This window comes from Sciurus carolinensis, chromosome 1, assembly GCF_902686445.1.
Source record: "Sciurus carolinensis chromosome 1, mSciCar1.2, whole genome shotgun sequence".
NCBI classification, from domain to species: Eukaryota; Metazoa; Chordata; class Mammalia; order Rodentia; family Sciuridae; genus Sciurus; species Sciurus carolinensis.
In genome coordinates, this window is record NC_062213.1 from 162,379,009 (window position 1) to 162,401,151 (window position 22,143).

Genomic DNA, 22,143 nt, shown 5'->3' on the forward strand with positions numbered 1-22,143 from the left:
TTATAATCTCTGTTAGGGAAAAGACTGTATATTATGCTGTTTCTGTAACTCCCATGCCACCTAGAGAAAGAAGAACCTTATTAGCTAAATACATGAGGATGGTCCCATTAGATTGTAACAGAGCTGAAAATCTCCAGTGGTCTATCTAGTGGCATTATATCTCTTGTAATATGTTCCTGGCACAACGTGTTAACTCATCTGTTTGTTGTGATGCTGATGTAAACAAACCTTCTCTGAGGGTCATATTAAAGTACAGCACCTATAGTATATACAGTACATAGTACTTGAAAATAAACAGGTAAGTATTTCAAGAATCAGATATTCACCTACATCACCACAATTTCATTACCTAAGAAAATAAGTAATAATTGCTTAAAATAACTTTAAAAACAAATCCAAATTCATATTCTCCTACTAGGTCTTTTAAAACTGTTTTTCTTCCAAACCAGGATGCAAAGATTGCATATTGTATTTGATTATTGTCTTTTTGGTATCTTTTAAAAGACAGTTTGATTGATATATAATTAATCTACAGTGATTTATACATATTTAAACTGTACAGTGTAAGTTCTGACTTGTGGACTATTGTGAAGCCAAAACTGTAATCAAAATAGTGAACAAATTCATTATCCCAACTCCTTGCAATGCCTTCCCCTACTCCTTTCTACCTACCCATCCTGAGGCAGTCATTGATCAGACACTATAGATTACTTTGTATTTTTTGCAGTGTATATTATAGATCTGGAATCATAGAGTATTGCATATACTTTTCTGGAGGGGTACATCTGGCTTCTATCACTGTATAGAAATAGTTATTTTTATGTATTTTTCTTGTATTCTGGTAACTTGTTAAATTCATAGCATTTTTTTTTTGTTTGGATTTTCAGTATAGAAGATCATGTTGTCTAGAAGTAAAGATTGTTTTGCTGCCTTATTTCTGGTCTAGATATCCTTCCTTCCTTCCCTCCCTGCTTCTGTCTCTCTGACTGAGACCTCTAGTGCAGTGTTGAATAGAGGTGGTGAGAGCTGACATATGTGCCTCGTTCCTGGTCTTAGGGGGAAAATGTAGTCTTTATCAATAAATGTACTATTGGTTGTTTGTTTTTGTATTGACTGCTTGTTTCCTCTTTTATGAGATGGAAGAAGTTCCCTTCTATTCCTAGTTTACTGGGAATTTTTTTGTTTATTTGTTTGTTTTTAAATCAGGGATGAATGTTGAATTTTATGAAATACTTTTTCTGTGTCTATTGAGATAGTTATGGGTTTTTCTTTCTCAGTCCATTAATAGGGTGAATTACATTGATTGGTTTATGAATGTTTAACCATCCTTGCATTCCTGGGATGAATCTCTCTCTTGATCATGAGGTTACTTTTTTATATATTTCTAAAATTTGCTAAGAACTTTTGTATCTAGGTTCCTGAGGGATATTACCTTATGATCTTCCTACAGTATAGTTGTCTGTCTTTGGTATCAGTGTAATAGTGGTCTTAGGAATGTGTTGCACACTGTTCTTTCCTTTTCACTTACTAAAAACATTTGTATAGAATTAATATTAATTCTTTAACTGTTTAATAGAATTCCTCAGTGAAGCCATTTGGGTCTAAGTTCTCTTAGTGGGAAAATTTTTAACTAGACATTCAATTAAAAAAATAGAGCTCTTAGGTTATCTATTTCTTCTTGAGTGAGCTTTAGTTGTGTCTTTCAAAGAATTTATTCATTTTGTCTAAGATGTCAAGTTTGACATTTTCTCTTTCATTGGTTTTAAGAAATTATGATGTGCCTTGGAGTTGTTTCCTTTGGTTCATTAAACTTTGTAGATTTGTGGGTTTATGGTTTTTATTGAGTTTAGGCAATTTTTGACCAATATTTCTTCAAGAACTTTTCATCTACCACCCTACCCCCCACTTTGGAGGATTCCAGCTATAAGGATATTAGGCTGCTTGAAGTTATTCCATACCTCATTGATACCCTGTGCATTTTCTTTTTTAGCCTGTTTTCTCTCTAATATGTGTTCAGGTTCACAAGTCTTCATTTCTACAATGTCTAATTTCCTGTTTTAGCCTGTATGCCTTTCATCTTGGACATTGTGGTTTCCTTATTCAGAAATTAAATGTAGACCCTTTAAAAAATACATTCAGTGTCTCTACAGAACATGCTCAAATTTTCCTTTAACTACTTAAACATGTAAAATATAGTTATAATAACTCACTGAATATTCTTGTCTACTAATGCTGTTATTTGTATTATTTAGGAGTAAGTTCATTTCCATTGATTGATATTTCTCCTAATTATAGATCACATTTCCTACTTCTTGAGAACCTAGTAATTTTTAATTATAAATTATACCTTGTTAAGTACTAGATCTTTTTCTGTTCTTACATCTGTTCTTGAGGTTTTTGTTCCCTACTGGTATGTAGTTGTTATATAGAAACAGTCTGATCTTTTAGGTGTTTTTTCTAGTCTGTTAGTTGGGATCAGAATAGCTTTCAGTGTCGGATTAATTTTTCAGTAAGACTGAGGCCAAACACTTCTGAGTACCAGTAACCATGAATTGTAAGTTTTTCTACTTCAGTGGGTGAAAATGGACATTGCCCTATGATGTGTAGCCCTGTATTTATATACATTGTGCCCTCTATTTTTTTCAGGTAGTTCTTTCCAAGTATTAGTGGTTTTTATTTTGTTTTACAAATATGCGCTGATAGAACTCATCTGAATGCGAGAGGGGGCTTCTCTGCAGATCTCTGGAATTCTCTCTGCAACTCGTCTTTTCTTATTCTCTGCATTGTAAACTCTAGCTACCTGGGCCTACTGGTACATCTCTTCAATTTAGGGCAACCATTGAGCTTCACCTAGATTTCCCTGTCTGCATTGTCACCTGGAAACTCTCTAGGTAGTATAGTAAGCTGGGGTGAATATAGGGCTCATCTTGTTTGTTTCCCATCTTTCCCTCTTTCATTGTCTAATGATCAGTGTGTTGAAACCATTGTGATATATATTCTATTTTTTTAGGTGGGAGGATAAATCTGGTCCCACTTACTCTATTTTAATCCTAGGAAAAGTCCTAGGATTTTATTTAGAAGAAATACATTTTTACTTTAAAAGACACATTTTATAAGTTAATTTTTTCTATCCCACTGCATACTTCTTTCCCCCAGTTACTGCCAACTGATAAAATTTTACTAGTGTTTTTTAAATATCTTATTTATTCTTATTCCCCAAATAATTTGCCTTTTTTTTTTTTTTTTTTTTTTTTTTTGCGGTGCTGGGGATCAAACCCAGGGCTTTGTGCTTGCGAGGCGAGCACTCTACCAACTAAGCTATATCCCCCAGCCCAATAATTTGCTTTTAAATAAAAATAGACTCCTCCCCATCAAAAGGTTAAAAATGAAGTGAAAAAAATGCGAGTTTTTCAAGTACACATCGTACAGTGATAGTATTATATATGTTCTGGTTTGTGTTGGTGAAAGTCATTGCCATAGGGATGATTAGTAGAAACGTAAGATAATTTAGGCTGAGATGTGGCAAAAGAACAACCATCACACGTGTTTCATAAGTATTGTATTCCCAATTTGGTGAATAAATATTTTTCATAGATACTTTTATTTTATTTTTTTCGTGTTCCAGATAATCAAGCAAAAGAAAGATGAGCTTTATCTGTGGACTGCGGTCTGCTACTAGAAACTGTTTTCTCTCCCGATTTAATTCACGGGACAACTGGAGAAAATGGAATTCACCAGTAGTAACTTTAGTGGGCTGTTGTCAAGTACAAAATCTCCAAATGTTAAAGAAGTATCAAGGTCTTAAATCATTCAGTCAGTGCGACAGGTGGACTTTTCTCCCTGGAAACTTTCATTTCTGTAGGACTTTGAATAACAGAAGAACGGGATACCTCTCAAGTGCCAAAAGTAAGAAAATTCGGATGGTTACTCACACCTGTTCTGCATGGAATGACTCTTTTCCCAGATGGGTGCTTACAAAAGAAGTTGCAGTTGATCTTACTCTTGGAGCCTCAAGTCCACTGAACTGTTCCTCTGTCAGAGTTGGCAGGAGTTTCCACACTTCTTCACGGGTTCAAGCCGCTCCAGTTCCTCTCTTCTTGATCATTCTGAAACCAGTGCAGAAGCTACTTGCAATCATTGTGGGCAGGTAAAATAATTAACAAATTAAACTTTTATATTAGCTTTTGTTGATTTTGATATTCACATTTCATATCAACTTAAAAATTAAAGTTTAGTTTTGAAAACCTAAACTTTTAAAGAAAGTTTGTTAGTCCTCCCCATACCATATTTAGCTCAAAATTGAGTTTTTATACAGTAGGTCCTACCCAGTTTTGTTATATGTGATTTAATACTCTCAAAATAATTTGCTGCATATTAATTTATGGCATAAAAATATGATCTTTAAAAAGTTATATGTTCATGTAACCCCTTTTAAAAATATTTTATAATTATAAGAAGAATCACAAGTATTGGCTATAGCTCATGCATAGGTGTAGTACTTAACAAACATTGCCTTTTTATTTGGTGAAATATGAGAAAGTGAATCATGAAATTAAGGAGCTTTTCTTATATAATAAAGGGCTCATACCTAGTCAAGTTAACTTTTAAACCATTAATATGTATTTATTCTGTTTCTAAAATAGTTTTATTTTTAAAAATTACTATTTTTGCATCATATAAGTCATTTTTTTTTTTTTTTTTTGGCAGTTCTGGAAATTGAACCCAGGGGCACTCTACCACTGATCTATATCCCCACCCCTTTTTAGTTTGAGACTAAAACTTGCTAAGTTTCCCAGGTTGGCCTTGATATTCCTGCTTGACCTCCCAAGTAGCTGGGATTACAGACACTGCCACCTTGCCCAGCTTAAATAGTACTTTTTGTTGTTTTTTAACCTGGTTTTTTTTTGTTTGTTTGTTTGTTTCATGGAAATTGAAGAAAGCTCATCTCATAAAGGTTTCTTAAGTTTGGTAACTACAATGTCCCTTCCAGCCTTCTTTCTTCTATACCAACAACCCAATATACTTTTAATAAAAATCAAAATGTTCTCTTTAGTTTATCATTTTCTTCTTTATGATTTGGTGTTGGCACTTAGAAAATAAACAGTCATGTTGGATCATAGGTTAAGTAGTAGACTCATCCCAGTTTCTTGGAATAATATCTTTCTGATTTCTTGTGTGTTCTCATCCTTTTAAATTCTTTTTTATTAATTATTTTGTTGTGGTTACAACTATGAGTTACTTAAAATTTTCTTATAGGATATGTTCTGCTTACATTTTAATTAAGTAAAATATCATATAAATTTTAAATAGGAAATAAGTGTACTTTGTAGTTTGATTTAGGTCTCTTCTGGTTAGGACCCTTTGTGTAAAAGCATTTCATATATGTTATTGTGTTAGGCACCTTTCCATCACTGTGACAAAATACCTGAAATAATCAACTTATAAGGAGGAAGGCTTATTTAGCTCATGATTTCATAGGTTTCAGGCAGTGGTCTCTTGGCCCTGTAGTTTTGGTCCTATGGAGGTACAACACATCATGGCAGAGAACTGGAAGCTAAAAGAGGGAAATAGGAAGGGGTTAGGGTCCTAATATTTCCTTCAAGGGCATGGACTTAATGCCTAACTTCCTCTCATTAGGTCCCTACCTCTCAAAAGTTCTATCATCTCACAATCCCAGTAGTGCCACAGACTAGTAACAAAACTTTTAACACATGGACCTTTGGGGGTCACTTGTAAGCCATATTAGTAACTTAACAAAATTATAACTTTAGAATTTTTTAAAGTAAATTTTTGTCGAGAATGATGTATATATATATATATACGTATATGTATATATATATATATATATGTTAAATTTTTATGATTTTATTGATGAACTTACAAGGAACTTTGAATCCCATTATTGAAGATATTACTTGTCAAAATATTTCTGAATTCTTCTGAGCAATAGAGTATTGTTGCCTGGTAGAAATTGAACCTTCTCAGAGAGTATCTATAAAATCTATTTGCTTATTTACAGTGCTTCCGATCTTCTTTTTACCTCTCCTTTTTCATATTCTAGAGGGGATAAAGGAGTTTCTGCTTCTGAATAATATTTATTTCCAAAATCAATGCTAAGGTAGTTTTCCTTGTACCTTGCTGAAGAACTTGCCAGAAATGTGAGAAGCAGTGGGAAGAGTAGTGGTTAAAGGTATAGATTTGTTGTACCGTAACTCCTTATATGTTTATATGGGCAATTTATCCCTATTAAGTGGTTAAGTGGTCAGACTCTGGAATGCCGTTGCCTTCATTGCCTGGTTTTCCTCTTTACTCTGTAACCTTGCACAAGTTGCTTAATTTCTCTGTCCCAGTTTTCTATAACATGGTTATTAGGAAGATTAAATGAGATGACATCTATATAATGATTAAAAGAGTGCTTTTCAAGTGGCAAATAGTCAATAAATATTAATTAATGGGAGTTATAGTAAAATAATCAAATAACTCCTCATTTATTGTTTGTCCTTAAAATATCTGAAGAAAAATTTCAAATGAGCATTAGAATTTTTAACTGTATCTCCATAGATACTCTTTGATCATTTAGCTAGCAATTTTATGTTAAAAAGTCAAGTATACAGAGAAAAGTATCATAAACATTCAAGTGTTTGATGACATAAAATTCTAGCACACATGCATTTGCATTTTGGTGATGTGTGCCAGTACAGTTATCAGAACTTTTAATTTTTCTCTTTGCTCTAGGGGCATAAGGAAATGGTGGCAAGCACTTCCTCCTAACAAGAAGGAACTATTAAAGCGAGTGTAAGGAGGAATAAATGGAAGTTATTCCTTGGTTTGAGTAGCTTTGGACTGCTATTTGTAGTGTTTTACTTTACTCACTTGGAAGTGAGCCCAATCACAGGAAGAAGCAAGCTACTATTATTGAGGAAAGAGCATTTCAGACTTCTGTCAGAACTGGAATATGAAGCTGTAAGTAGAAAGAATTGTTTTTCATTAGATTTTCACTCAAAGAAGGAAAGTTTCATATATTTGAAAGATGCACTGCTTTTTAATTTTAGTCATTGGAATGAAATTAACATCTTTTTTTGTAGAAATCCTGAGAACTTTCGCATGTAGTATTCCCACTGTCTACATTGGTTTCTTTCCCATTCACCAGCAACTCCTGCTCAGCACATGTCACCTTTACTTTCTCAGGAAAGCCTGCCTTGATTATTCAGACTGGGATCAGCAGGGTGACTAGATCAGGCACTAGTGGGTATCCTTCATTTAGACTAAACTGTGAACCTGCTCATTTGTAGTTGTGCCTGGTGCTTGGCAATAGTGGGGTTAGGTCTTTTACTTTTGTCTTCTTTTTGCTTATTGTACTTTTCCTTCAAAGAACTTACATGAGAGTAACTTAATAATTATTTGCATAATTATTTACTTTTTAGTCTCTTTCCCTTATTGAACTAAGTCCAAGGGGCCAAGGACCTTGTCTATTTTGTTTGGTGTTTTATTTAAGGGCTAGCATGTATGGGTAGTGTGAATTTATTGAATGAACACATATGTAGTGAGAATTTTTAATGCTTTGAAAGTCAAGTAAAATAAAATAATTTTTTGCCTAAACATCAGTTTTGGCAATTGTATTTTCTGAATGCAAAAAAAAAAAAAAAAAAAAAAGAGGGAATTCTAATTCTTAACTCCTTGGAGAATATAATAACTCAGGTAGTTAAACATTTTGTACCCTGGTAAGCTACTTGAGGATATCAACATTCTGTCTCTGATACCTAGGACATACCTCATATGTGCTTAGGTCATGTTGACTGAGTTAATGTCTTTTAGCCTCACTTGACCAAGCTTTGGTATGGTTAGGTCTTTTTTTTAAATTACAAATAAGTTACTGAATTTATCAAAGAAAAGTTACCGTTAAAATAAGGAATAATAGTGACTTTTTACTGTAAAATTGTTTTTAATCAAGACTTATCTCATGATAGATTACATATAGAGAGGTGAGATTTTTTTAGAATTTAGTCTAGTAAATTTAGTAAGAGACAAGTTTGAGGAAGGTATTCTGGAAAGATTGAGATGGGCTTTCTATTAGTGCATCTCGTACTATTCATATTGCTAAGACATTTTAAAAAATCATATATATGTGCTTCTATACCTGTATATACATATAGATATAGACACACTTGTCTGTTTTTAATTGTTTAATCTACAGATGTAATACCTTTGTGGTGAAAATTCAAGCAAATGTTCTTTTAGAGATAAAGTACTATAATTATATATAATCTTAATTCCTTCAGATAGGTTCATAGTAGGTTTTTGGTTTGTTTTAGTCAGTTTACATTGATGAAGACTATTGTAAATTCATGTTCTATAAAGTATGGTTTTTAGTGAAGCTGAAAAAGAAGGTTGCTCCCTTGTTGATTTATATGTGAATGACAACTTGGAAGTTAAAGTAATAGATTCAGAACATCCTTAGTTTTCTCGAAAGGATCTTTCATGAATATAGTGTCAGAAAAAGTTCTTAAAACCTGAGGTGACTAGTTTTAATCAGCATTGTATGGAAAAAGTAATCCATGAGTTCTCATATTTTAGCAATTCCCTTTCAGTCTGTGTGAATAAATCACTTTAAAATGAATAAAATGTCTTTTTAAAAGTTTATCCTTTATATTAGTATTCGTGTGTGGAATGTTTTTCTAGTGAGTTATGAAAGTAACTCTTGTGTCTCGCTTTTTTTTTATGTGAAATCTTTGTTTTCTAGGCAGTGTTTTGCTTTCTAAAATACTTAGGAAAGTAAAAATAAAATTTAAGTACTTTACTAGCATATAGGTTAACAGAAAAAGAAATTTTGACTTCAACACATTTATGTGAAAAATCTTCATATTAGAATTTATTCCATTTTGAGAAACCACTTTGCATGAGTAATTCAAATTTGAGAGATTTGAGTGTTTAATATATACAAATTTTTATATAATTAAATCTTAAAATGTCCAACACTAAGTAGTCATGTAACTTCATGAAGTGACATAAATGTTTTGTAAAACTCTTTACAATAAAGAATACTTTCATTTTAATCTTTTAGTGGATGGAAGAATTTAAGAATGATATGCTAACTGAGAAAGACCCTCGATATCTGACTGTTAAAGAAGTGGTTTGTCATCTAATTGAATGTAATAAAGATATCCCAGGGATCTCTGAGATCAATTGGGTTATTCATGTGGTTGATTCCCCAGATATAAATGCCTTTGTGCTTCCAGTAAGTGAATGTTTTCAAACACATTTTTATTGTTAAATTTAATGTCCTTATATTTTATGGTTTCTAATTGCTTATATTATTTTCTTTATGGTGCAGAATGGACAAGTTTTTATTTTCACTGGGCTCCTAAATAGTGTAACTGATATGCATCAACTTTCCTTTCTTCTGGGTCATGAAATAGCACATGCAGTACTTGGGCATGCTGTAAGTACCTATAGTGAATGCTGAGTTGTCAGAATATTGCTTCAAAGGTAGCAAATTACATCTTTTCAAGAACTAGTCTTTTCAGTTTTCTATTTTTAATGATGGAATTTTAGTATTTTTAGTAATTTCCTTATTCTGTTACTTAAAAAATGTAATTGGCTCATTTTTAGATTTTTTTATAGTCTTTGTACTTGATACTGAATTGCTAGTGTTTCTCTTAAATACTATTTTTATTAGCTGTCTCTTTTGCTAAAAAGTAATTATTTTCAACCTCTAATTATATCAAATTAGATTTTAAACTTTTCATAATTATTAACATATATATAATCTAGTCAGAAAATTAATTATATAAAATTATATTACTGTTGAAGTGGGAACATGTTTTTTTATTCATTCTCAGAGGATAGCTTAGAGCATCTCTGAAAATATCTAGAATGTTGGCCACATATAATTAATGCAAAATAATAATATTATCTTCTTACAGTTTTTGAAGGTTTTTTATATGTATCTTTTCATTCTTAACTTTAATACCTCATGAAATATATATTTATTTTCCCTATTTTATATATGAGGACTAGTGTATAAAAAGACTCTAAATAACACAACAGTACAAAGTGACTGACTTGAGAATTTAAAGTAGGTCTTCTTTTTGCAAGTTCAACATTTCTTTCTTTTACCACAGTTACCTGCTTGTTGGCAGCACTTCTTTTTATAGATTTTAGAATTCAGGTTGATTTATGGTCCTTTGATTACACATCTGTTTGACTTGGTATGAGTCCAGGAAAATAACATATATTTATTTTACTCCTTTTTAAATTGTCACTCATTAAAAAAATATGAATGGCTCTTTTGTCCACATAATTAGAGAGAAGTATATTTTCTTTAATTGAAAACCTGAAGGCAAATAGTGAAAGGATTATGAAATGCTAAATTACAAGTGCAAGTAATGTTAACCTCCAGTGGAAACAGTAATGTTTATAGTCCTTCTAAAAGTCTTCTTAAATTCTGCCTCTTAGAGTAATAAGAAGATAAGATAGGTCAAAGTTGTGCTTTTCTGAAGTGCAAATAATAGTTTTCTTCCTTATTTCCTCAAAGTTACAGGAAAATTTAAAAAGTATTTTTCTTAAATATGTATAAGTCCTAAGCGATTGTTAGTGTTATTATATGCACTCTGTCTTTCAAGTAATGTTGTCATAACCATAAAAATAGATCAGTTTTGGCCATTTTAACATTTAAAAGGTATTACATTCATTATGTTTTTTTGGCATCTAATTCAGTGCCTTATTCTCATTTTGTTATTGTTATCTTTGTCAGTGTAAGAACAATAATTAGATGAGACATAAAATGCAAATAGTACCCTTCATAGGAAATAGTTATTAATACTTTTTATGCAGAGATCTTTATTATATAAAAATATATTTTCTCTTTTGGGAATCTCAATTTTGATTAAATCTAACCTTTTATGTTGTTTTCTTTGTTTCAAAAATACACAGAATTTTTTATTTCTAGTTTCCCAAGACTGTGTGGTTTAGCAATTATATTTTTCAGTAATTAATAGCAAGGACTTTCTGTTCCATAATGACTTCATTATTTTGAGTTTCACTCTTTCATGTTAAAATAATTGTGTACTTGTTTTTCATAGCACAGAGTTCTTATAATGAAGCAAAGTGTGTTTTGTGATGAAAGATGATATTATTGAAGAATATAGTCCAAATCATTGCTTTTAGTTTTCAGGCATGTTTCATATGTTCAGGTTAATAACTGCAATATTATCATTCTCAGCATTACATTTACTGATCAATTTTCATAGCAAACAACAAATAATCCAGTGCATTAAACTTACATTAAACATTATTACTCAAAAAAAACTATATTACATATAATCTTGTTTGGTTACTGCTGTAAGTAAATACAAAAGCTCAACCTAATTCTCTGGTGAGAAATACTAAAATTACAAAATTGACAACTTGTATAAAATCAATGAGCCTTTCCTATTTTAGGTCATAAAGACCAAAAGATGTTTCTTTAAAATAAACTTCTAATCTTTTTTCTGAATTATTCCTTATTTTAACTGCTTCATATGTTAGGTAGTGTTTAGTCTTTATTCCAAAAATATAATAAACACATATATTTTGTTTAAAAAGATTTAGTGACTATATTAGAAACTAAAGCTTACTGGGTCTGTCTAATTCCTGGTCCTTTCATTAATAGTGGTGTGATTTGGAAAGCAGTTTTAAGGGTCCTCTCCATCTCAGTTTCATTATCTGTGAAATATGAATAGTTCTACCTATTTCACAGAATTGTACTGTTAATATAAGAACCTGTCATTGACTTGATAGTAAGCAGCACAGTAAATGTTATGTGTATGAGTATGTAAGTGAGGGACAGGAAAAACAGACTGGGAACTATATGCACACGGAAGAAAGAGAAGTAAGGATTGTATTTCTTGAGTACCACTTAAATACATGCAGTTATTTAATGTGATTACACATGATAACTAGAGAATATAAACACACTGTCTCAATTTATTGAGTGTAATTTTCACTTTTTTGATTATTCTCAGGCAGAAAAGGCTAGCTTGGTTCATTTACTGGATTTCCTAGGTATGATATTTCTCACGATGATTTGGGCCATTTGTCCACGAGATAGTTTGGCAATTTTGGGCCAGTGGATACAGTCTAAACTGCAGGAGGTAAGTCTGAGATAATATCTTGAATTTATAATGGCCTACTGAGGCTATTTTAATATTATTGTGAAGCAACAAATAACAGATGTTTTCACTTTTTTGGTGGATATTTAATATTTAATTTATTTCATTTAGTATTTAATTTAACATGGGTATTGAATTTTAGTGTCTTATGGTTTCTCATTTTTAGGGAATATTCTTACATATAAGCTTTTAAATTAAGAAATACTACATCTCTCAAATAAATGATGAATATGGATGGTTTAAAAGGGCTTGGTAATTTTTGGCTAGTATCTTTTTTTTTTTTCCATAGTTGTTCTTATACAGAGAGACCATAGTCACAAAACCCTTCCTTTCATCCCATTACTGTGGTGTACTGACTCCCCTGTCCCCCAGATATTTTCATTTTTTGGAAAACACTTTAATCTCTAAACTTCAATGATCATGGAGTTGCTAAGCTGCTTTATCACCCTCTCCTGTTCACTCCCATTTAAACTTACATTGCTTCAGAATTAGCAAAAGGACCATCTTAAAAGGTGTTTGTTAACTTTGGTTCTTAGTGCTTATGTGTAATGATAATCTCAAAAATATATTAAGTCCTTCATTTTGTTTGAAACACTGCATTACTGAAAGTAGGTCTTGTAACCTTCATAAGCATTTTGTTAACCATGATTAATTATTTTATTTTACATTTTTCTTTATTTCTTCTTATCCTGGGAGGTTTGGTTATTTAGGCACAATCTGTCATTTGTTTATTTAATGATTTGTGGAGCACCCATCAGAGTGCCATCTGGGTGTTGTTCAAATCTAATGTGCAGAATTCTTTGAGACAAATTGCTTTTGAGATTCAATAACAAAGGCTTTTATTCAGAGTCATCACATCATTTGGCTTTATTTATATTGAAATAAAGGTTCTCAAAGGGAAAAAGAAGAAATAGTTATTGCTTAGATTACAGAATCTCATATTTTGGACTTTGTTTCTGTCACTGACCTGCTGCAATGTCAGAGGTGTTCTTGAGGTTTCCCCTACCCATCCATCTATAGATTACTTTTTCTGTGGTGAAATCAGATTTTCACCACACTAAGATACCTTGTAGCTATTTTTGAAATTCTTGATGAAGCCTGTCTTTTCATTGTAATTCTTTAATTTAATAATTAAACTGAAAATAGAATAGGAATGACTTTTGTTTGAATTCTTTTCCCCTAAATTGAGGCCCCTCAATGCTTTTGGTGACAAATGTTTTCTGTCCAAAGCTCTTCCCATTTTGACTGGGAAGCAGAAAGGAACTCTGATAGTAAAGTCATTAGGGAGTAGGAATTGCCTTCATTCATTTACTGTCAGTCGTTTGCTGTGACTATTGAATACTACACTTAATGATAGGATTTCTCAAGCTTAGAACTATAATTGTTTGTTGTGGGGAGTTTTCCTGTGCCTTGTAGTTACCAGTAGCTTTCCCTTGTTGTGACAAGCAAAAACTTTCCACTTACTAATGTCCCTGGGGGACAAAGTCACACCAGATTGAGAATCACTAATTTAAAGCATTTAGCATAGTCCTTGTCATAAAGTAAGGACTCAATAAATATGAGCTATTAATTTTATTATTGGTTCATTTAATACTCTGTAAATTTAGGAGTTTGGCACTGTTATCAGCTCCATTTTACATATAATACTACTGGCTTTCCTTTTAAAGCCAATGTTTTTAATTGGTATATTATGAGTCTAAATGGGACACATGAAGACTGCTCATGGGTGAAGAAACAGTGATCCATTTACCAATCTTTTTAAAACAGATACGATGGAGACGAAAACATTCATATCTAATGGTCACATACTGTGATCAGATTGATAACAGGCATGTTGCCACCTTTGAAAAATTGCTTCCCCAATTAATAACTCTTTTCTCAAAAGTCCTTCCTATTGATCTTTTATAAAATTTTACTATTTACTGAAAATTAGAATTTAACTGGAAAGCATTCTCATAAATACAAGTAATTAGGAAAATTAAAGTTATAATGTCTTTTTTAAAATTTGAAATCAGAAGAAAATTTAATTTTCCTTACAAATTAATACTTGGAAAGGAAAGGGAAATTAAGATAATTTATCAAAGAGAGAACATTCTGCCATATTGTTAATTTTCTTACTGAAACAAATCTTCTGGTAGTATCACTGGTTATTATGTACCTATATTTTTTCAGTTCCATTTTAAACTGCAAGATCTAAATGTTCTTTGGTCATATTAAGAGCTTACATTAATAAGCTTTCTTAGGGATCCCTCTACTAAGTGGAGATTATAATTGGAAAAACAGAAATGAAACTATTGACTGTCCAGAAATTTGTAGGCATGATTTTTTCTTTTTTCCCCTTGTTTTTAAAGTATTAATCTGATAGAGGAAATAAAGGTTCTTTTTTTTATTTTATATCATGGTGTTCTTCAAAGATGTGGGAAGTATAGAAATTTTATCCTAGATACTCTTTGAAATTGATTTTTAAAAATCTTATTATGTTGTTCCTTTTGTCACATAATAAATTATCTTAATGGAGTTTCCCTATCATATTTCTTCTTAGTATATGTTTGATAGACCATACAGTAGAACATTGGAGGCTGAAGCTGATCAAATTGGATTAGAGCTTGCTGCAAAGGTAAAGTGACTATTAGTTGAAAGTCGTGTTCTTCACATAGTAAGATAAATGGGTGTTGTCTTAATGTTTGGCATGGGCAGAGATTGAGAATTAAACTGTATTAGTCCTAAATATTTATCAGTTTCCCATTACTATAACAAAATACCAGAGGCAACTAACTTCAAATGAGAAGAGGTTTATTTAGCTCATAATTTTGGAGGTTCAAAGGCATTGTGCACACCTGCACTGACTGAGTTCTATTGTGGGTAGAAGATGGTGGCATGTAAGGGCAGGAGCATGCATAGGAGCAAAGTGGTAATATCTATAACAAAAGCAGAGAGAAAGAGGGTACAGGTGGGGTCCTACAGTCCCTTCAAGGATGCACTCCAATGACCTAGGGATCTCCAACTTGTTCCCACCTTCCAAATGTTCCACTACCTCCCAATAGTGCTGCTTGGGGTCTAAGACTTTAGTGGTAATGTACCTTTAGAGTCATTTAGACCTCATTCAAACCATAGTCCCCTTTATATAATTTTCATTAATCTATAGAATTTGAAGATTGTCATCTTTGTAAGAATGCAAACTAAAGATGTTCACTTAATCCCTCCTATACTGAGGCTTTGTTATACCTTTAATAGAACATGTAAGATTGTAGTGCTGTAATTATTGTGTTTTATTAAAAAAAGTCTTACTCTTCTATTGGAAAGAATTTTTTGCTTGCATACATTATTCAATTATAGACATGAATTATGTAAATTGAAAATTTTAAATATAGGTATGTCCTGATCTCCTTTTAAAACTTACCACATGGTGGGGTATGCCTGTAATTCCAGCACCTTGGGAGGCTAAGGCAGGAGAATTTTGAGTTCAAGGTCAGCCTCAGCAACTTAGCAAGTCCCTAAGCATCTCAGAGAGACTGTCTCTAAATAAAATACAAAAAAGGACTGAGAATGTGGCTCAGAGGTTAAGTGCCCCTGGGTTCAATCCCCAGTACGAAAACAAACAAACAAACAAACAACCTTGTGCTCTCTAGAAAGCTAATGCAGTCCTTAGTTTTCTCCTATCCCTTGCTTCTCTGATCTAAGGAGGCTTTATGAGTAGATAAGATGATGTGTAGCTGTTACCCTACCTGGAGAAAGGTTAATCCTGTTGTAGCTATTATTCTGGTTGAGTAAAATGTGTAAAAGAATAGGCATTCAGGGTATTTTTGTTGTAGCAGGTAGAGCAACTTTGGGTCTTCACTTTTATTTAAATTGGTTTTGTTTCTCTTTACTCAATGGGCACTTAATGCCTGACTACTATTTTAATCACCTGTAATAACTGAGTTCCTAGAATTTAACATTAGAAGTAAAAGTGCATTTTTTTAATAAAAATAAGTGTAAACAATGCCACTTCACATATTAAGTTCAAGTTTTATTTGATCCTTTGTTGAGTTTCCAGTAGTTATTAATTATTAAAGTCACTATTATTTGAACCTCTCATAATGAGTTTTATAGTTTAATTTCATAAATGAAGACATTACTCATTCACAAAAGCAGAAGCGGTCCTTTGAATGTTAAATAAGTAAAACTAAGTGACTTTTCAGACTGCACATTCAGATTCCCAAATAAGGGATGATAGATATGTTATATCAAGAACTTTCTAATTTTAATGTATTATAGTCTATCAAATTTTCCCTTTATATTGTATGTTCTTTGTTCTTGATAAGAAACCTTTGTTGATCTCAATAAATTTTGCCTGCTTAATTTCCAAGAAATTTTATTATCTTTTTTCATATTATATAAGAGGTTAGATAATTTTTTTTCTATACGGATAGGTAATAGACTTGGCACCATTTTTTGATGAGTCATCGCTTCTTCCCCACACTTCAGTATCTTTTTGTTTTAAGGTGGTGGTATACATGGGGTCTATTTCTGGACTCACTGTTCTCTTCCATACCACATTATTACTGTACTTTAGTAATAAATGTTGACATCTAATAGCTTCTGTCCTCCAGTGTTCTAAAAGATTGATTTGACTGTTTTTGGACATTTTCATATGAATTTTAGAATCAGCTTATTAAATTATACACAGACTTACAAAGCATGCCTAGAATTTTAATTGGAATTGCATTGTATTTATACATCAATTTGGGGATAGTTGACTTGTGTCTACCTTATTGAATTTTCTCATTCATGAATATGATTTATTTGTCTATTTATTTAGATGTTTTTAAATTTTTCTCAGTAATGTTTTGAAGAGTTTTTGTATGTAGGACTCAGACATATTTGGTTAGATTTATTGTTAAATGTGTGATGTTATGATAGTGTCATTTTAAAAATAAATTGCTTATAGATAGAACTATCATTTATTTATATAAACGACTTTGTATCCGGCAATCTATTTCTTACTTTCCAGTCTGTATATTTTTTTCCCTGCCATATGGTAATAGTAAGAAACTTCAGATGGTAGGCAACTTTGTTTCTTCCTGATCTTATAGTATTTTTCCATTAATTATAATGTGTGTTATAAGCTTTTTATAGAGACTTTTTTTCAGATGAAAATTTCCCTTCTATTTCTAATATTTTTGTTATTTTAAAAACTTATAAATATTAAATTTTATCAAATGTATTTGATACATTTACTGAGAGAATTATGTTATTTTTCTCCTAATCTGTTAATGTGGCAAATTACATTGATTTTACTTTAAAGTAGTCAAACTTTTACTTGTGGAAGTGAGCTGGATTTTGTCAATTATATTATCTTTAATATGTTGCTAGAATTGGTTTGCTGATGTATATATTTGAATGTTTATATTTATGTTAATAGGAGATGGTAGATTGAATTTGCTTTTCTTATAATGTTAGTTTTTGGTATCAAGGTTATAACTGACCTCATAAACTGAGTTGGGAAGTGAACTTAATTTTCTATTCTCTAGAAGAAATAAAAGAAATGTAGGAAATGTAATGAAATATGAGAAATGTAATGCTAATCTTTTTGTAAGAGTAGCATTATATTTTTTAAATGTTTGGATAATTCATATGTAAAGTCACCTGGGTCTACAGATTTCTTTGTGGGATTGTTTTTAATTATGGACTTAGTTTCATTAATAGATATAGAAGTATTCAGTTTTCTATTTCTTGTGTCAGTTTTAATAGTTTGTTTTTCTAGGAATTTGTTTAAAATTTCAACAATTTTATTTTAATATATTCTTACTATCTTTTCAATGTCTAAAGGATACCTGCATTTTACTTATTAAATTTTAAATATCCTCCTAGTTCCTAATGTTGGTGACGTGTGCCTTGTCTTTTTTGCTGTATTTTATCACTTCCATCAATCATCAAAAATCATCTTTTGGTTCTATATAATTTCTTTGTTTTATGTTTGTTTTTTATTATATCAGTTACTTTGTCTATCTTTATTATTTTTTTTTTCAGGTGTCTCATGCTGTTCTTTTCCATTGTTTCTTAAGGTAGATACTTACTGATTTTTTAAAATTGTTTTGTTTCTAGCATAGATACTCTTCAACTTACAGTGGTGTTACAGGTTAATAGCCTTATTAACCAGTCAGAAGTTAAAAAATATACTATTCGTTGTGTCCCCCAAAGTCCCAGGTGTTAGAGACTTGGTCCCCAGCCCATGGTGCTATTGGGAGGTGGGCCTGTTAAGAAGTTAGGTCCTTGGGAATATGCGCCTGTGAGGGAAATATTTGGACTCTGGCCCCTTCCTGTCTTTTTTGCTTTGTGTTGCCATGACGTGAACAGACCTCTTCCTCCACATGCTCCTCCCATGATGTATTGTGCCTCCACACAGCCAAGTGACCATGGACTGAAACCTCTGAAACTGTATGCCAAAATCACTTTACTCCTTTTAAGTTGATTATGACAGGCATTTTGTCACAGTGACAGAAAACTGACTAATGGCCTATTACACCTAACTTTTTAAACATTGTAGCTTAGTAGTACAGTGCAGTGCATTTTACCTATTGGTGACTTACCCTTGTGATCATGTGTCTGACTGGGAGCTGTGACTCTGTTACTGCTCAGCATCATAAGAGTACCCTATATATATTACTAGTCCAGGAAAAGATCAAAATTTGAAGTGTGACTTCTCCTGAATGCCTGTCACTTTAACAAGATCCTCTAGTCAAAAAACTCTTAAAGTTAAACATTGTAAGTTGAGGACTGTGTATATATTTAAGGATATCCTATATCCTATATCCTTTAAGAGCATCTTTGCTTGCCACATTGCAGGTATTAACATATATTTTTTTCTTTAGTTTAAAATATATTCTTGTTTTCATTGTGATTTCCTCTTTGACTTGTGGATTATTTAGAGGTGTATTGTTTAATTTTTGATCATTTCATGGTTTTATAGTTACCTTTTGTTTTTGATTTCTAGATTAATTACAGTGACTAGAGAATATACTGAATGGTGAGTGTTACAGTTTGTATATGAGGTATCCCCCCAAAACTCTTGTGTTGACGCAGGAATGAACGTTCAGAGGTAAAATGACTGGATTGTGAGAGCTGTAACCTAATTTTTCCATCCTCGTTTGAATGGACTGGGTTGGTAACTGTAGGCAGATGGGCATGGCCGGGTGTGGGCATCTTCCCTGTGGCCCCCACAACCTCTCTCTGCTTTGTGACCTCACCATGACCTGAACAGTTTTCCTCTGCTGGGCCCTTCTGCCATGATGTCCTGCCTTACCCTGAGCTCAGAGAAATGGAGTTGACCGTCTGTGGATTGAGACCTTTGAAACTGTGCACGCCAAGTAAACTTTTCTTCCTCTAAGTTGTTCTTATAGTATGTTTTGGTCATAGCCCTGGAAAAGCTGACCAAAACAGAATCATCTGTTGGGTCTTACTTTGTGACTCAGCATGTGATCAAGATTGTTAAAATGGCGTGCACTTGAAAGTGAGCTCTACCATTGTGGATGCAGTATTCTATAAATGCTAGTTTGGTCAAGTGTGTTAATTTTGTTGTTTTAGGTCTTCCCTACTTATCCAAAGAGGTTTGTTAGTCTTTAATTATCATTACAGATTTTTCTCTTTTTAGTTCTATCAGTTTTTGCTTTGTATTTTTATCATCCATATCTAGAATCCTTTTATCTTTCTGGCAGATTAATCTTTTTATCAGTGTAAATCCCATTTGTCTGTATTAATGCTTTTTGCCTCCTATTCACCTTTTCCTTTGTAAATATTGTTATCCCACCTTTTTTTGGTTAGTGCTTGAATGGTATGTCTTTTCCTAATTATTTTCAGACTTTCTATGTTCTTAACGTGTATCTCTTATAAGCAGAAATCCTGTTCTTTTCTTTAATCTTGCCTTTTGAGGGGTTGTCTTTTGTCTGTGAGTTTTAGTGGCATTCCTTGATGACTAATGATATTAGTATAAGCACATTTTCATGTGCACATTGGGCATTATTTATATATTTTCCTTTGTGAGTTGTCCAAATATTCTGCCCATTTTTAAATTGAATTATTTGCCTTCTTGAGTTATAAAACGTTTTTATATACTTGCTAGATACAAATGCTTTGTCAAGGATTTGTGTATTTCATATATTTTCTATCATTCTGTGACTTGTCCTTTTGTTGTTTGAGTGGATTTGGATTTGGATTTTAAAATGTCTATTAAGCCTAATTTTTCTACTTTGGGTGTAATTATTTTCCTTTGTTTCATTTTCTTAAGATGGGTGTGTTAGTCAGCTTTTAGTCACAGAGACCAAAAGACATGACAAGAACAATTAGAGGAGGAACAGTTTATTTTGGGGCTTATTGGTTTCAGAGGTCTCAGTCCATAGATGGCTGGCTCCATTGCTCTGGGTTTGAGGTGAGGCAGAACACCAGGGTGGAAGGGTGTGGCAAAGGAAGGCAGCCCAGGATTTGGAACCAGGAAGCAAAGAGAGGAGCTGAACTCAACTCAAAATATATATGCCAAAGGCATACCTACTCAGTAACCTACTTCCTCTAGACACATCCTGCCTTCCTACAGTTACCACCCAGTTAATTCCTGTTAGGGGGTTAATGCACTGATTAGGTTAAAAACTCTCATAACCCAATCATTTCCCCTTTGGACTCTTGCATTGTCTCACATGTGAAAATTTCAGGGACACCTAGTATCTAAACTATGACAATGGGAACTAAGACACTTGGTTTTGGACTTTCTTGTTCTTTACCAAGAATAGTTAAAGCTATAAATTTCCCATTTTCTATTATTTTAGGTTAATTTGACACATTGATATATTGTTTTATTTATTATTTAAGTAAAGATGTTTTCTGATTTTTTTTGTGATTTCTTTTATCTCTAGGTTGTTCAGAAATGATTGATTTAATGTCCAGATATTTTTGGCTTGTCTAAATGTTTTATTGTTGCTTATTCCTAATTTAATTCCTTTGTGGCCAGTAAACATACTCTGTAAGATCTTTAGCTTGTAAAAATCTGGAAACTTGGTTTGTGGTGCAACATTTGGCCTGTCCTGATGAACATTCTATCACTTGGAGAAAAAAATGTGTTCTGTAGTAGTCAAGTGTGTGTTTTTGATAAATACAAATTAGTTTATGCTGGTTTACACTGTCATTCAGATTTATATCTTTCTGATTTTTGCCTACTAGTCTACTTTTTGAGAGAGGAGTTTCAGAATCTTCAACTATAATTGAAGATTTGTTTATTTTCCTTTCAGTTCTCTTACTTTTTGCTTCATATAATTTAAAGCTCTATATTAGGTACATATGCATTTGGACTTATTTTATCCTCTTGAATTGATTAGTCATTAAGAAACATTTCTTTTTGTTTCTAGTAATACTTCTTACTTGAAGTCTATTTTGTTTGACACTAATATAACCACTTCAGCTTTCTTATGAGTTACTTCACTTGGTATATCTCTTTCTATTCATTTATTTTCTAGCCTTTTGAGTTTTTTATATTTAAGGACACCTCTTACTGATAGCATATGCTAGGTTGTTGCTTTTGGTATGTCTCACAATCCTTGCCTTTAGGTTGAAGCGCATAGTCCATTTATATTTATTTAAATATTTTTGAGAATGGTTGTATTTAGGTCTGCCAATTTGCTGTTTTTTATTTGTCTTACCTAGTTTTTGTTTCTCTGTTCCTCCTTTTTTGCCTTCTTTTGGGTTAATCAGTATATATTAGTCTCCTGTACAATTGACTTGCTAGGTATAGGTCTTTGCATTATTTTTAAATTGTTCCTCTTAGGATAATAACATTCATATTTAACTTATTCAAATCTACTCGAGGTTAATATTGAATAATTTCTAAGAACAGGGGTCTTATTATGGTATGTTTGGCAATCAAGGATTCAGGCAAAGATGAAGCCCATTCTTCATATTTGTTTGAGAGTTTCCTCTTAAATTCACATCGTGCTGCTGGCTTCAGGTTCTCTCCACAGAAACTAAAAGT

General features: G+C 32.2%; 1 protein-coding gene across 1 annotated transcript in view; it reads left to right on the top strand.

Annotated features, from left to right (window-relative positions):
* Oma1 (OMA1 zinc metallopeptidase) overlaps nt 1-22,143 on the top strand; it is a 61,355-nt gene that overhangs the window by 3,626 nt on the left and 35,586 nt on the right. The window contains 7 exon segments of the mRNA XM_047529291.1: nt 3,626-4,147; nt 6,736-6,779; nt 6,782-6,963; nt 9,062-9,235; nt 9,332-9,439; nt 12,003-12,131; nt 14,692-14,766. Of these exon segments, the coding sequence (XP_047385247.1) occupies nt 3,645-4,147; nt 6,736-6,779; nt 6,782-6,963; nt 9,062-9,235; nt 9,332-9,439; nt 12,003-12,131; nt 14,692-14,766 (1,215 nt within the window). The 5' untranslated portion in view covers nt 3,626-3,644.